The following is a 12,923-nucleotide window of genomic DNA, read 5'->3' on the forward strand; positions in this document are numbered from 1 at the left end:
TTAAGGCGTTTTCTCTGTATCAAAGATAACAGAGCAGGTTCTGTTCATAGTGAATCTCCTTGGTGTTATAGGGACAACGATGCAATTTGCAATTGTGAACGCTTGAGCCACTTGTGTTCTCCAAAGCTTGTGTATAGGTATATCTTTTGGAGCGGATAGCATCTACCTTGCTTCACTCTGGTGAAGCTAACAAAGTCACACTCTTGTCTCATTCGAGGAGCTTCGGTCGATCAACTGACATCTAATATCAAGGCTCAGGCCTATTTCGAGTGCTTAACCCAGAAAGCAGTGCGCTCAGGTATAGATTCCTGGTTCCAGAACTTTGCAACCCGGCTTAACTAACACTCTAGAAGGGCACATCTCCATGGTATGGATAAAAGCCAGAGCATTCCAAATTATGGAATAAATTCAGCGTGCTAACCTTCTCTCATACGAAGATGTCTTACACGACAGAGCAGCTGAATGCTGCACTTACCCTTATTTGTTGTGAAAAGCAAGTGCAGAACACACTGTCAGGTTATCTTCGATACCAATTTAGGACGAGGTTCGGAGCGCGAATCACAGCCAGCATCGATGATGATGAAAGCGGAGACTTCGATCCTGAGTTGGCAAAAGCATGGCGCAAAAGGAAGCGAGCAGTGGCCGAGCCCCGCAAAATGCCACAAAAGAAAACTAAGGCCAGAAATGAGAAGGAATTGGATAGTTCGTCTCATAAATGCACTAGTGGCCCAGACCGGAAGGCCAAACTGCCCTCCTCGAGAAATAGAATGTAGACTTTTTGGTTTATGTTGGTATTGGAAAAAAAAATTGACAGAGAGGAGTGCTGTGGGAATCACTGATGATGATATCTGTTGTGGATGTTATTCTTGGTCTGAATGCTCTCTTTGCATGGACAGTTGCAATGAAATATGGGCAAGCCGCTCCATTGATTTCACGTATTCTCCCGTTGCAAATGGATCAAACTGTGCCACTGGTGTCATGACATCACCTACAGCCTCCTCGGACTTGGACAGCTTGATAGGAAAGGAAACACTGAGATCACAGATGGCCATACTTGACGTGGAAAAAAGCCGAGCAGATAGAATGTGTCTTAGTTGCACACAAAAGTGTGTGAGAGCCATTGAGGGTATACATGAGCAGGGTTTGACCTTCAGAAGGCATTTGAGACACTCTTTCTGGTTGTTGAGGAAGACCAGGGTATCAAAAGAAACCTTTGGTGTGCTATATGTATCAGTCCTGCATTCTATCAATGTGGCAAACAGCATGCAACTGGGTGTAGAGCACACATGATCAAGGTCTCGGGGGCTGTGGCCTTCAACCGTGTGGCAGCTGTGTGTTTCTGATGGCAGATCATGGATGTAACATCTCAATATTGATTGAGGTGGTAACCAGAGAGCTGATGTTGAGTTTCTTCTCCCTGAAGGTGAGCTCTATCGAAGAGTTAGTATGAACGTGTAACGATATAAAAGATGTGCCGAGATGAGGTTCCCGAATTTACCTGCTGGGCTTGACACTAGGGTAGAGATGGTGTTTGCTCTCCATTCTCTTCCATCTTCATCTTGATTGTGATAGCTTTTCCTATTCAATTATCGTGTCTCGCAGCCAAATGTACTCCGTACTGACGAGGTGATTTGTCTTGCCGCTTTTACAATGTGCTTATTAACAAGCCTTAAAGCTTCGATCGCCCTCGGAACATGTCCCTCTCTCTGCGATAATTCGATAATTTGAAGGGGGGGGACCTAATCAAGTGTTTGTGCGTATGCGATTAATCTCTTTTCTCCTATTAGTGGTTTATTCCTTTCTGTTGGGAAATCTTCACTGGTTTCCTGGATAATACGGAGTGCAAAGCGCTTAAAAGCTCTACCTCCATAGTCGGCCATAGCAGCTTGCTACTTCCTCCTCTCTTTCCTTGTTCGAAGGGATTGCCAGGCCTGATAGGCAGATATAACAGTCCTATCCAGTGCCTAGTCCTCGCATTCGGTGCGCTGTGACCTGTCTTTCCCTCAAATCATTTGAGTGCGAGGAAGTCAGTGGCCTGTGGGAGATATCGCCCACCATGGCATCCGGGTGGTCGGGGCGCCGACAGTCTGTCTATAAGATCTTTGGGGCAACAGTAAGTTTTTGCTTTCATCTTCTTCGTTCATCACGCAAGTGTTCCTTATCGTTTTCTTGTCGAATTCTTTCCCCTTAGTTCCTTGCAACATTTCAGAATCCCGCCCTTGAATGCTTCTTGGTCCTCAAAGAATTGTCTGCACTGTTTCATTTGGGCTGCCTTCCCGAATCTTCCGGTTCGGGACGAGGGGAAAAAAAAAAATTCGTGCTTCTGGAGCTGCATAATGACACGGATTGTTCCGAATTGTGGATGTGATGCCGGACTCGTCGCCTGTGGACCGGTGCTATTTTTGCCCCTTGCAGTGGCAACATAATGGCGCGGTCAAAAGCCTCGGGTTGTCGGAAAACGCCTCTCGAAACAACTGCAAAGGCGACTTGCATTTATCATACCACAACTGGGGCCTAATTTACATAACCCGATCATATTTTGCGGGCCCATAAGTCAACCTCATGACCCTGCGGCCGAAAATGGACGTCCCCATCTTGCGGGTGACGTGTGAAGGTCAAAAGCCAATTCCATCATCATAGCTCCACATATAACCCGGGGCTCCGCTAGTGATCGGAAATCTATGAGGGCTGGCCCAGGAGAATCCGGCACATGATACTTTTTGTTGGAAGAGCTGGTGTGCCCCTGCTCATGGAAAGTTTTTAAATGATATCCCGGGTGGACGTTCCTGTGTTTGATCTCAATGATGGATATCGCATCTGCAGGTGAAATGTACACCGTTGAGCAATTCACCTTCATCGTCTGTCGCGATCTCAAACGATAAACAGCCACCGATTTTGTTTGACTAAACCGCGCCATATGAGCAACCACCAAATCTGGAAACGAAAACTTCGACCTCTGAAAACACAGACGTTTTCCACTCGCCTTCATCATCTCTCCCACTGCAGCGACCGGCTTCCGAAGAGTGACTGTTCCTTGTTCTTCACTGATTCTCCAGTGGCTCCTCCCATTAACATCATCTCTGGGAGTTGTGATATTCAGACTCAGTGTTGCCCTATTGCGCTGCTCAAGTGCTGGCACTTAGATACTTGAATATCTGCTTATGCCCAGTCGAGACAGGCAAGAAGACTTCGGTGTTTCGTGGAACATAGCCAGCTTGACAAAGGAGGTCAAAGCAAGCGCCTCAAACCAGACGACTAAGCAACTGCACAGCCGTGAATATCAAGTCCCTCTAGCAGCGAATGACAAGGGAAGAGGCAAACTCCCCTCCTTAACAACAATGCGATTAAAATCTGCTGTAAATCCTCCATCCCCTTCTCAGCTTTTGTTTTTCTTGCTTTCTTTAAAAGCAGCATTAACATCACTGTCTTTATTGTTGCTGTTTGCATTTCGTCCTTCAATCCTCCAATTATTCCTGCTTTATTTTGAAATCTCATACCTACTTTGCATATCTTCATTTTCCTGTTGTCTTCTTTGACTCTACTCAAACATCATGGAGCCTGTCACTGAACACCAAATCACGACGTTCTTCATGTACTACAACCATACAACAGAGGTCCAGCCCGCTATCAAGCAGGCCATTCTTCCGGTTACATATGCTAATGGATGCATCCAGGATGATGATAACAAAATTTGTGTTGTTATGGTGGGACTTCCTGCGAGAGGAAAGTCGTTAATTGCAGGCAAAGGTATGTAGGTTCGTGTATGTTTTCTATGTGAACTCTTGTTTGTTAGTGAAGGATAGCAGTTACCAGCTCATTCCACAGATTTTTATTGAAAAAAAGAAAAGAAAAGAAAAATATGTGGGCTAACATCTTCATTAGCATTGCGATACCTCTCATGGATTGGAATCCCTGCAAAGATTTTCAACGTCGGGCAATATAGGCGCCAGGATACCCCACGGCCATCGGCGTCTTTCTTCGACAACTCGAACCCGGATGGAGAGAGACTCAGGCGTGCGGCGGCTGAAGCTGCAGTCAAGGATATGTTGAACTGGTTTGCAACTACAGACGGCCAAGTTGCAATTCTCGATGCCACAAACTCTACCAAGGAACGTAGAGAATGGATTTATAACACCTGTCGTCTTGCGGGTATCGCGCCATTGTTCGTCGAATCAAGATGCGATGACCATGATTTGATTATGAATAACATCCGTGAAGTCAAGACTACTTCTCCGGATTACTTTGGACAAGACCCCGAGGAGGCTGCGAAAGATTTTATGAATCGCATCCGTAACTACGAGAAGGTCTATCAAACAATTGGACCCGACGAGGATCACTATGCTTATGTTAAGTTAATTAACGTAAGCACGCAAGTTATCATCAATCGAATTCGCGACTATCTATCAAGCCGTCTCGTCTATTATATTCAAAACCTCCACATTCGCCCTCGTTCAATCTGGTTGTCACGGGTGAGTGGTTCAAGCCTCTATCCTTAAATCTCATTTGGATGATAACCCTGCTGATATCATTACCTATAACAGCATGGGGAATCCGAATTCAATCTCACTGGGAAAATAGGCGGGGATGCAAATCTCTCCCCTCGCGGCGAGCAATACGCACTCGCTTTGCCCGACCTCCTCCGTGAGTCCGGAATTCCTAAAGGAGCCAAGCTTACAGTTTGGACTTCCACTCTAAAGCGCACAAACCAAACCGCGCGTCACCTTGTTAAAGAGATGGGCTACCACAAGCTAGAGTGGAAGGCTCTCGATGAGCTTGACTCCGGTGTATGCGACGGTCTTACTTACGAGGAGATTCAGTCCCGCTACCCTGAAGACTTTGCAGCGCGTGACGAGGACAAGTACAACTATCGGTATCGCGGAGGCGAATCGTATCGCGATGTTGTCATTCGACTTGAACCGATCATCATGGAGCTCGAGAGAAGCGAAAATGTCATCATCGTGACACACCAAGCCGTCCTCCGCTGCATCTATGCGTACTTCCTGAACATGTCGCAGGAACAAAGCCCATGGATGGAGGTTCCTTTGCATACGCTTATAAAACTCACTCCTCGTGCTTACGGGACTGAAGAACAGCGAATTAAAGCTAACATTCCGGCGGTTTCAACTTGGCGTGGCAAAGGCAGCGAGGCCAAGCACCAAACTCCCGGCGAATCGGAAGTTCAAGCCTTGCTCTCCTCTCAGCAGGAAATACCCATCGGCAAGACATCTTCTGCGAACGCTACCACTTCTATCGTGGTAGCTAATAATACCGGCCTTACCGATCTTCAGCCTGCTACTGGTGACGGCCGTGTCCCTGACGCGGAGGTACCGGATCCGGTGGACCGCAACAGTACAACTGCTGTTAAAAATCATTCCAGCGTTGACAGCCCTACTGAGCCACTGACTGCCACAGAGGGCGATTTGAAAGAAGCTCCTTAGCTGGATGCCGCCTCCAGTACTGGTCTCCTTTTTATTTCGTGTTTATTTGCTTGTTTGCCACAATATCTCTTAAAGGACTCAAGAGTTCCGTCTTCCAGAATAGAATTCTATGTTATGAGAGCAAGGCGCATTTGAGGGAATGCGGCAAGGACGGTGACAGGAAAAAAGTTCGCTGGAATAGGGCGTTAGTTTAGGGATCTTTTATGGACCAACAGTAACTAATGAATGCTCCTCAGGTGGGAACAAAGTGGAAAGGTGCAGTTTGGATTTTAAGGGTTACTTCTAATGGGCTTAGCGAAATCAATATTCTCCTTACTCTCCTCATGTCCTATACTGTCCGCTTCCGTAGGTCGAAGAAATGTGGAAAGTCGTATGGCCACTAATGTAATTCCCAAGAGAGCCGATCACCCAACCGAACCGATCACCTCAATTTACATACAAATTTCAACTTTTTAATGCTCTATATCTCAACAACACTGTTAGATATAGGCTTAAAATCTTATACATATAGTATACTCCATACAACAATGTGATGGTTAGCTAGCAGCCGAACATGGAGGATTTTGCTGCCATGTTTTGGCGCCTGCTAATCACCAACCCATGATCATCACATGAATCAATCATCATGATTACAGCCTTTCCTCCACACACACCCACAATATCTATGGCTCTGGTGCTGATTTTTGTGGCTCTTCTTCACTCTTGGTCACCCACTTGCTCACTCTGCAGAGAGAGAAGTTATTTTAATACTTCATCTCTGCCAATTCTAGCTTCTCTCTGAACTATTATATTCTCTCCAGTTCCAGACTCTGTTATGCTAATTATATTCTCTTCAGCTTTGTTCTATCTTCTACTGATATCTCTCTCAGCATTGCAGTTTAATTCTTATTTATAAAAGTACTTATTAACTTAGTTTCTTGCTTCTAATTCTCTCTTCACCTGCTCTCTCTGATTTATCTTGAGTTATAATGTCTTGTTTTCAACCAGTCAAACCTAATAATAAAGAGAGCAAGAGCAAGCTGAGATTACAGACTATCTTACAGAATCTTGAAATAAAGTATCTGTAAAAGTTTGCAAATTCTAAGAAGATCTGAATCTCTTTTTTACTGATTAAAGCTCTGGCTAGTTAAGAATAGTATCTATATGACTCTTCTCTATAAGAACACTCTCTAGTATTATAACATGATATCTCAGATAGTTAATTTTGTGATCATTGAACTTGCACTTTGCCAGCTTGTAATAAAGATCTGCATTCTTCATTATTTATATTAAATAATTTAAAAGATTAGATAAATTCATAAGCTAGAGTACTGCTCAGATATTTATAAAGAGTTTCTTGCTTAGCTTATAAAAACCTGTATATTCTTTTAAATTCTGACAGACTTTCTGATTCAAGATCTATAGTTAAATCATCTTTATAGATAGTGACAGCTCTCAAGTCTTCTTATTACTAAATACTTCTGTGAGTTTATAATAGACTTCTGAAATCTGAAGATCTAGACTTGCTGTTATTATTTATTTTAATTTATAAAGAGCTATTATATAAATGGGCTTCTCTTCTTTCACTAGTAGTTCTGAGAGATTAACTAATTTAATCTTTGTGAGCAGATTATGATATACTGTTTAAAACTCTAGTCAGTTTCTTAAAATACATCTTGAAATTATGTTGCTGCAGCCAGCTTAAATTTAATAGTATATTATCAATTTGCACTACTTTCCAAAGCACTACTATCAGTCAGGATGAGTGATTTGGGACATGAAGAAATATCCTTTCATGTTGTTAATGCTCCAGAAAAATGAAATATCACTCTCTGATTTTCTCATTGCTCTTCTAATAACTCTACTATTACAGGAGAATGATGGCAAATCATCAAAGAAGTCGACCTCATTGCAGCAACAGGCTAGGCAGTTGTCTCACATCTCTGCAAGTGCAGGAATCGATGCAGATATATCTGAATATGGTGAAATACATCAAAAATCAATTAAAACCTATCTTCACCTTTTTCCTCCCACAAATTTTCATCCTCTCAATACCTCTACACTTCTTCCTCAGGCTTTGCATTTCCACACACACATCACTTCCACACATCTTTCTTTTCAAGAGAGACTCCAGGTGCTTGTTGATCAGCTCATCTTCAAGAAATGCATGATGCATGTATACATCAATGGGCAGCTCAGGTATCTCTATTGTATATTCTTTATTTTATGATGATTTTATACAAAGTTGTTAAGATATAAAGCATTAAAAAGTTGAAATTTGTATGTATATTGAGGGGTGATCGGCTCGCTTGGGAATTACGTTAATGGATGGGCAGTTTGGAACCGCTTACTAAGCAAATGAGCTCTTGTGGTGGGAGAAGCTACCGCCAATGAGGCTGATCGATATCCAAATGACATCGATGCACCAACAAGAGCTGCCGGCCGTTAGGGCATTCGCACACCTAGCTACAAACAATGTGGGACAGCGGAATGATGTTGCCGCATTCCTCATGGACGTAATAGTCTCGTGCACGATTGCGGGAGAGATTTTTGGGACCGACCATTCCCTGCCACCACCATGCTCTCCGCATTTACCGCCCAACCCCTTGTCGAGCTCCGCCCGCGAGACAAGTCGAAGATCGAGTCTCTCTTAGCCTATGGAGATCGGCTACTTGTCGGGCTGAACACGGGAAGTTTGCGGATATACCGGGTGAACGAGATCAACGACGACGAAGATGGTCTTGAAGATGCTGAGAACGCTGGCGAGCATGTCGACGGTGGGACGCCGTCAACACCTGTGAAAGCGAAACCGACGGACTTGCTGAGGGAAGAAGAAAAATTCGCGAGATACAAAATTGAACAGTTGGCGATCATTAAAGAGGCGAATGTGTTGGTTTCGTTGTCGGGCGGATATGTCTCTCTTCACGACTGGCAGACATATCAGCTGCAGGAGCAGCTGGTGCGGACAAAGGGTGCCTCCACGTTTACTGTGACATCGAATATTGTGAAAGACAAGAGCACTGGCGTTCCCTCGATTGTGTCTCGGCTGGCCGTGGCGGTTAAGAGGAAGGTTATGCTGTGGACGTGGCGAGATATGGAGCTCGAAGAGGATACTGGCGAGATTACACTAGTGAGTGGAATAAAGACGCTCACTTGGGCGACGGGAACGAAGCTGTTAGCGGGATTAAATTCCAGTTATGTGCTTGTGGATATCGAGTCAAAGAAACTTACAGATATCATCGGGCCGGGGAGTATTGGCGGCTCTGGCGGTTCGGAACGCGGAGGCCTCGGTATGACCAGTATGAGCTACATCGGCATTGGAGGTGCGGCGCCAAAACCATTGGCAACAAGACTCTCCGAAGGCGAAATGCTGTTGGCAAAGGATGTCAATACTCATTTTATCGATACCGACGGCAACTCTCTTGGCCGCAGACAGATCCCATGGAGCGCTGCTCCAGAGGCTGTCGGGTATTCTTATCCCTATCTGCTTACACTCCAAGATCCTTCAAATGGGACACTAGAAGTGCGCAACCCCGAAACTCTATATCTTCTTCAGTCGATCTCGCTACCGTCAGCGAGCATAATGCATATCCCTCAGCCTAATATCAGCCTTGCTCACGCCGGAAAGGGATTTCTTGTTGCCGGTGAGCGCATAATTTGGCGAATGAACGCCCTAGATTACGATTCGCAAATTGACTCGCTCGTCGAAGAAGGTCATCTTGACGAGGCTATAAGCTTACTTGGGATGCTTGAAGATGCTTTGTTGACGGACAAACTTGGCCGTTTGCGAGAAGTTAAACTACAAAAGGCCCAGGACCTATTCGATAACCGAAAGTATCGTGCTTCTCTAGACTTATTTACGGAAGTGTCTGCCCCCCCCGAGCTTGTCATTCACTTGTATCCAAAGATAATTGCTGGCGATTTGTCTACCGTGGTAGAAGATGAATATCAGTCAGAATCAGAGGGAAATGCCGAGGAATCGTCAGATAGAGCAAACGGAACTAAACCTAATGGTGTTGTTGCGATCGGGGAAGATAGGAATAAGGGAAAAGGCGTCGGTTACACACCTTCAGTCAGGTCTCTGCTAAAATATAAAACTGAAGATGGTGCAAGCGAAACTAGCAGCGTTTGGGGAGTGTCCGGGGATAAAGATAGCAACGGAGCAGACAAACCTCTGCGTAAGTATATTTCGAATCGGGCCGCCTTACATATATTGATTTCTTTTAGAAGGGAAAGACCTTAAAGCGGCCGTATATGAACTACAAGGATTTCTCGCGGACATTCGCAGGAGACTTCAGAGGTTCCTCAACCCGGATGGTAGCGTCAAAGTATCAGACCTGTGCGTAAACGGCGAATCAGATGAATTCAGCAAATCCGTGATAAGCATTCTTGGAATCTCCGAAAACGACGAAGATGTGGATATTGGGCAAAGATTGAGAGAAACCGCCTCTCTCGTCGATACAACACTTTTCCGAGCACATATGTACGCGACGCCATCCCTCGCAGGCTCCCTCTTCCGAATAGCCAATTTCTGTGATCCAGATGTGGTTATGGAAAAGCTGGAGGAAACAGGCAGATATAACGAACTTATCGACTTTCTCTTTGGCAAGAAGCTACACCGTCCCGCCCTTGAACATCTCCAAAAATTCGGCCAAGCTGAAAAGGAAGAAAAGAGCGCACCACAGCTCCTGGGGCCCAAACGGACAATTACCTATTTACAGAATTTACCACCAGAAATGGTTAACCTAATACTTGAGTTTGCGGAGTGGCCGCTTCGAACTGATCCAGAGCTCGGAATGGAAATATTTCTGGCGGATACAGAAAATGCCGAGACTCTACCGAGGGATAAGGTGTTAGATTTCTTACAGGGCATTGATCCAAAGCTTGCAATTAGGTATCTTGAGCATGTCATCGAGGAGTTGAATGATATGACGCCAGATTTGCATTATCGACTGCTACTGCTATATCTGGAGAGGTTGAAGAATGGGAAAGAGGGCGAAGAAGCGGCGGAATTTCAGGATGAAGAGGAGCGGGGTGAATGCAAAGGGAAGTTTCTGGATATGTTGAAGTCCAGCTCTCAGTATTCGCCAGCAAAGATGCTTGACCGACTTCCTAGGGATGGTGAGTAGTTTCTTTTTTTCCCCTAAATATTCTGTTGATACCTGGACTAATGTGATGATAGATCCCGAGTTTTTTGAAGCTAGGGCAATTGTATTCAGCAAAATGGGTCAGCATAGGCAAGCCTTGGAAATTTACGTTTTCAGATTGAATGATCCACAGAAGGCAGAAAGGTGAGGATTTTATTTCCTTTCCACAGACTCTAGCATTTCTCAGTTTTAATGCTCACTGTTTTTCCAGCTACTGCAATCAAATATACCTGGCTAAAGATACCCATGCCAACGTCCCAGATAAATTGCATAAAGTTTCTCCCACCGATCACGATGGAAACCACCCGTCGATATATCATACCCTCCTCTCACTCTATCTATCCCCGCCACATGGATATAAGCCTCAGTACGGGCCGGCAGTCGAAATCCTTGCCAAACATGGCTCCCGCCTTCCCGCAAGCTCCACATTAGATTTAATACCGGAAAGCTTTCCTATTCATGAACTTGAATTTTACTTCCGTGGGAGAATACGCGCGGAGAATTCCGTGGTGAACGAGAGCAGGATTGTCGCGGCTTTGAGAAAAGTGCAAAGTATCAATTCCGAGGCTGACCTGTTAATCGGCGATGGACTTCTGGGAGGAAACAGAGGGAGGAATCGATTCGTAACAGTGACAGAGGAGAGAATGTGCGGTGTCTGTCACAAGCGGTTGGGTGGCAGCGTCATCAGCGTCTTTCCAGAGTAAGTTCGAGTCTGCGATCCGATGTAAGAGTTGAAAGTTGGTTGTACTGACCCCTGTAGCAATACGGTCGTACATCTCGGTTGTGTTAATAGACGAAGCTCCGGCGTTTAAAGCACGGATTTTTCAGGGGAATATTTTTTTGTCCTCGGTTTGTCTGGGAACGGTGCTCTCTGATATTGTTTTTAAGACTGGATCACGTCCTGGGAACTTTTTTGCTTCGACTGTATATACACTTCTCGCCTTATTCTCTCTTTTTTTTTTTCCGGTCGAGAATATGCGATTGTCGCGATCCAACTGATACCCGGTTGTCTTTTTTCATCGTATCCCAACCATATCAAATCCAAGGCTTCATCTGCGGACCTTATCATTTCAATCCACGTCAAATTTGATGAGGACCTCGAAAACGTGTAGCTGTCACTTAATCTTCATCCTCCTCTTCGTTGACCACCTCTTCTCCATAATTCTCTTCTTCCTTGGTTTCGTCTTTCCCCTCTACTCTGGCTGACCGAGCGCTGTCCTCTTCCATCCGTGCGGTCAAATAAGCGTTGACCTCGCCCTGCAGCGAGACCACAGCGCCTCGTAGTTCGGACAAGTAAGCGGTCCTTCTAGCAGTTGCGTCCGTGGTGTGTGACGAGAGGGATGTGGAGAGCTGGTGCTGAAAGGTATGTTGTAGCGGGGGTTGGGGTTGAGCTGGGTGTGGCGGCGAGGTGGCGGGGGCCAGGTATGCAGCTTTCAGAACCGGTGGCCTGCCTGCCGGTGTGTCGGGCAAAGGTGCCATTATGCTATGGAAATCGTTAATCTTCAATTGATGGTAGCTGCAGTCCTCGCTGCAAGGATAAGTTGAATTGTGATGGAGGGGCATATAAGCTGGGTGGAGGCTCTGGAAGCCAAAGTCACGTGAGAGTAGCTTAGCAACTTCAGGTTGCGCAAGGGCTCACAGGCAACAGAGGGGATTTGGGCTCACTTAAATAGATAGTAGACGGGCTACAGGGTAACTACAAGCATAGTTCACTAATAGGAAGGACAAGAAAACAATATGGAGAGGTGTTGAAGCACGCTTAGATCAAACAGATCCTATTTCACTCCATCACTAACCCTGGAGACGCGACCATTCGCGAAAGGCCCGAGTGATACAGATTATTGCCAATAAGCATGTGGATTGGTGTAAAAAGACGTAAATCATTAGTTCCTCTGTGGTCGTTTTGCTCTATTGCAGATGTAGATTCAGGCGTCGGCATCCGAAATGAAAATGTTCCGTAGCCCTTCCGTATGGACAGCGTCGACCAGGGCTTATCCTCATGCAGTGAGTTTCCCAACTTACGCCACCGGGGAGACCTGAAGTCGGCCACTGGCGGAAGTACGATCGGTGTGCAGACCAGCCGTGCTCCAGGGGGCAGAAGCTCACCTGCCATTGCTCCCTGCTACGAGCCAAAAAAGGAGCTCCCTGCGAAGAGCAGATGCTTCAGGAGATAATCAAAAGAACCATAATGCCCAGCACTCCATACGTACAGAGTGATAGAAAGGTAATTTTGGCCCTCAGAACCCAAGACAGCCAACCACAAGTGTTCACAGAGCGTTGATGTGGCTGGTGGAGAAGTAGCTTGAAAGGATGCGTGTAATATAGATGCTGCGCTAGCCTCTTAAAGGCTAGCGTAATC

At 45.5% G+C, this 12,923-nt stretch overlaps 3 protein-coding genes across 4 annotated transcripts; 2 read left to right on the plus strand and 1 right to left on the minus strand.

Annotated features, from left to right (window-relative positions):
* The first annotated feature begins 1,760 nt into the window (after positions 1-1,760).
* On the plus strand, positions 1,761-5,819 carry CIMG_11545. 2 transcript variants are annotated; one of them, XM_004446164.1, is made up of 4 exons: positions 1,761-2,113; positions 3,675-3,747; positions 3,883-4,469; positions 4,542-5,819. In XM_004446164.1, the coding sequence occupies exons 1-4, from the start codon at positions 2,057-2,059 to the stop codon at positions 5,436-5,438; spliced, it is 1,614 nt and encodes a 537-aa protein (XP_004446221.1). In that variant the 5' UTR covers positions 1,761-2,056; the 3' UTR covers positions 5,439-5,819. The 2 variants fall into 2 exon arrangements, with proteins under 2 accessions (XP_004446221.1, XP_004446222.1); XM_004446165.1 differs by lacking the exon at positions 1,761-2,113 and adding an exon at positions 2,226-3,356.
* Positions 5,820-7,848: 2,029 nt separating this feature from the next.
* CIMG_05446 (AvaB protein) lies at positions 7,849-11,489 on the plus strand. The gene is made up of 5 exons (XM_001246004.2): positions 7,849-9,595; positions 9,645-10,538; positions 10,600-10,708; positions 10,776-11,264; positions 11,325-11,489. Exons 1-5 carry the CDS (start codon positions 7,996-7,998, stop codon positions 11,374-11,376), a joined length of 3,144 nt encoding a protein of 1,047 aa, XP_001246005.2. The 5' UTR covers positions 7,849-7,995; the 3' UTR covers positions 11,377-11,489.
* On the minus strand, positions 11,084-12,677 carry CIMG_13466 (uncharacterized protein; the record flags this gene model as incomplete). The annotated part of the gene is made up of 3 exons (XM_001246005.2): positions 11,084-11,255; positions 11,317-12,047; positions 12,361-12,677. The coding sequence occupies 2 exons, from the start codon at positions 12,675-12,677 to the stop codon at positions 11,684-11,686; spliced, it is 681 nt and encodes a 226-aa protein (XP_001246006.1). The 3' UTR covers positions 11,084-11,255; positions 11,317-11,683.
* Positions 12,678-12,923: the final 246 nt, after the last annotated feature.

This window comes from Coccidioides immitis (assembly GCF_000149335.2).
Source record: "Coccidioides immitis RS genomic scaffold supercont3.4, whole genome shotgun sequence".
Taxonomy (NCBI): domain Eukaryota; kingdom Fungi; phylum Ascomycota; class Eurotiomycetes; order Onygenales; family Onygenaceae; genus Coccidioides; species Coccidioides immitis.

Bases quoted from the DNA above. Each gene is read 5' to 3' on its own strand.
- CIMG_11545 (XM_004446165.1), top strand. From the start codon at position 3,162: ATGCCCAGTCGAGACAGGCAAGAAGACTTCGGTGTTTCGTGGAACATA. The intron at 3,357-3,674 runs GTAAATCCTCCA...GGATGCATCCAG, and splicing joins CAATGCGATTAAAATCTGCT to GATGATGATAACAAAATTTG. The intron at 4,470-4,541 runs GTGAGTGGTTCA...TACCTATAACAG, and splicing joins GTTCAATCTGGTTGTCACGG to CATGGGGAATCCGAATTCAA.
- CIMG_05446 (XM_001246004.2), top strand. From the start codon at position 7,996: ATGCTCTCCGCATTTACCGCCCAACCCCTTGTCGAGCTCCGCCCGCGA. The intron at 9,596-9,644 runs GTAAGTATATTT...GATTTCTTTTAG, and splicing joins CGGAGCAGACAAACCTCTGC to AAGGGAAAGACCTTAAAGCG. The intron at 11,265-11,324 runs GTAAGTTCGAGT...TGACCCCTGTAG, and splicing joins GTCATCAGCGTCTTTCCAGA to CAATACGGTCGTACATCTCG.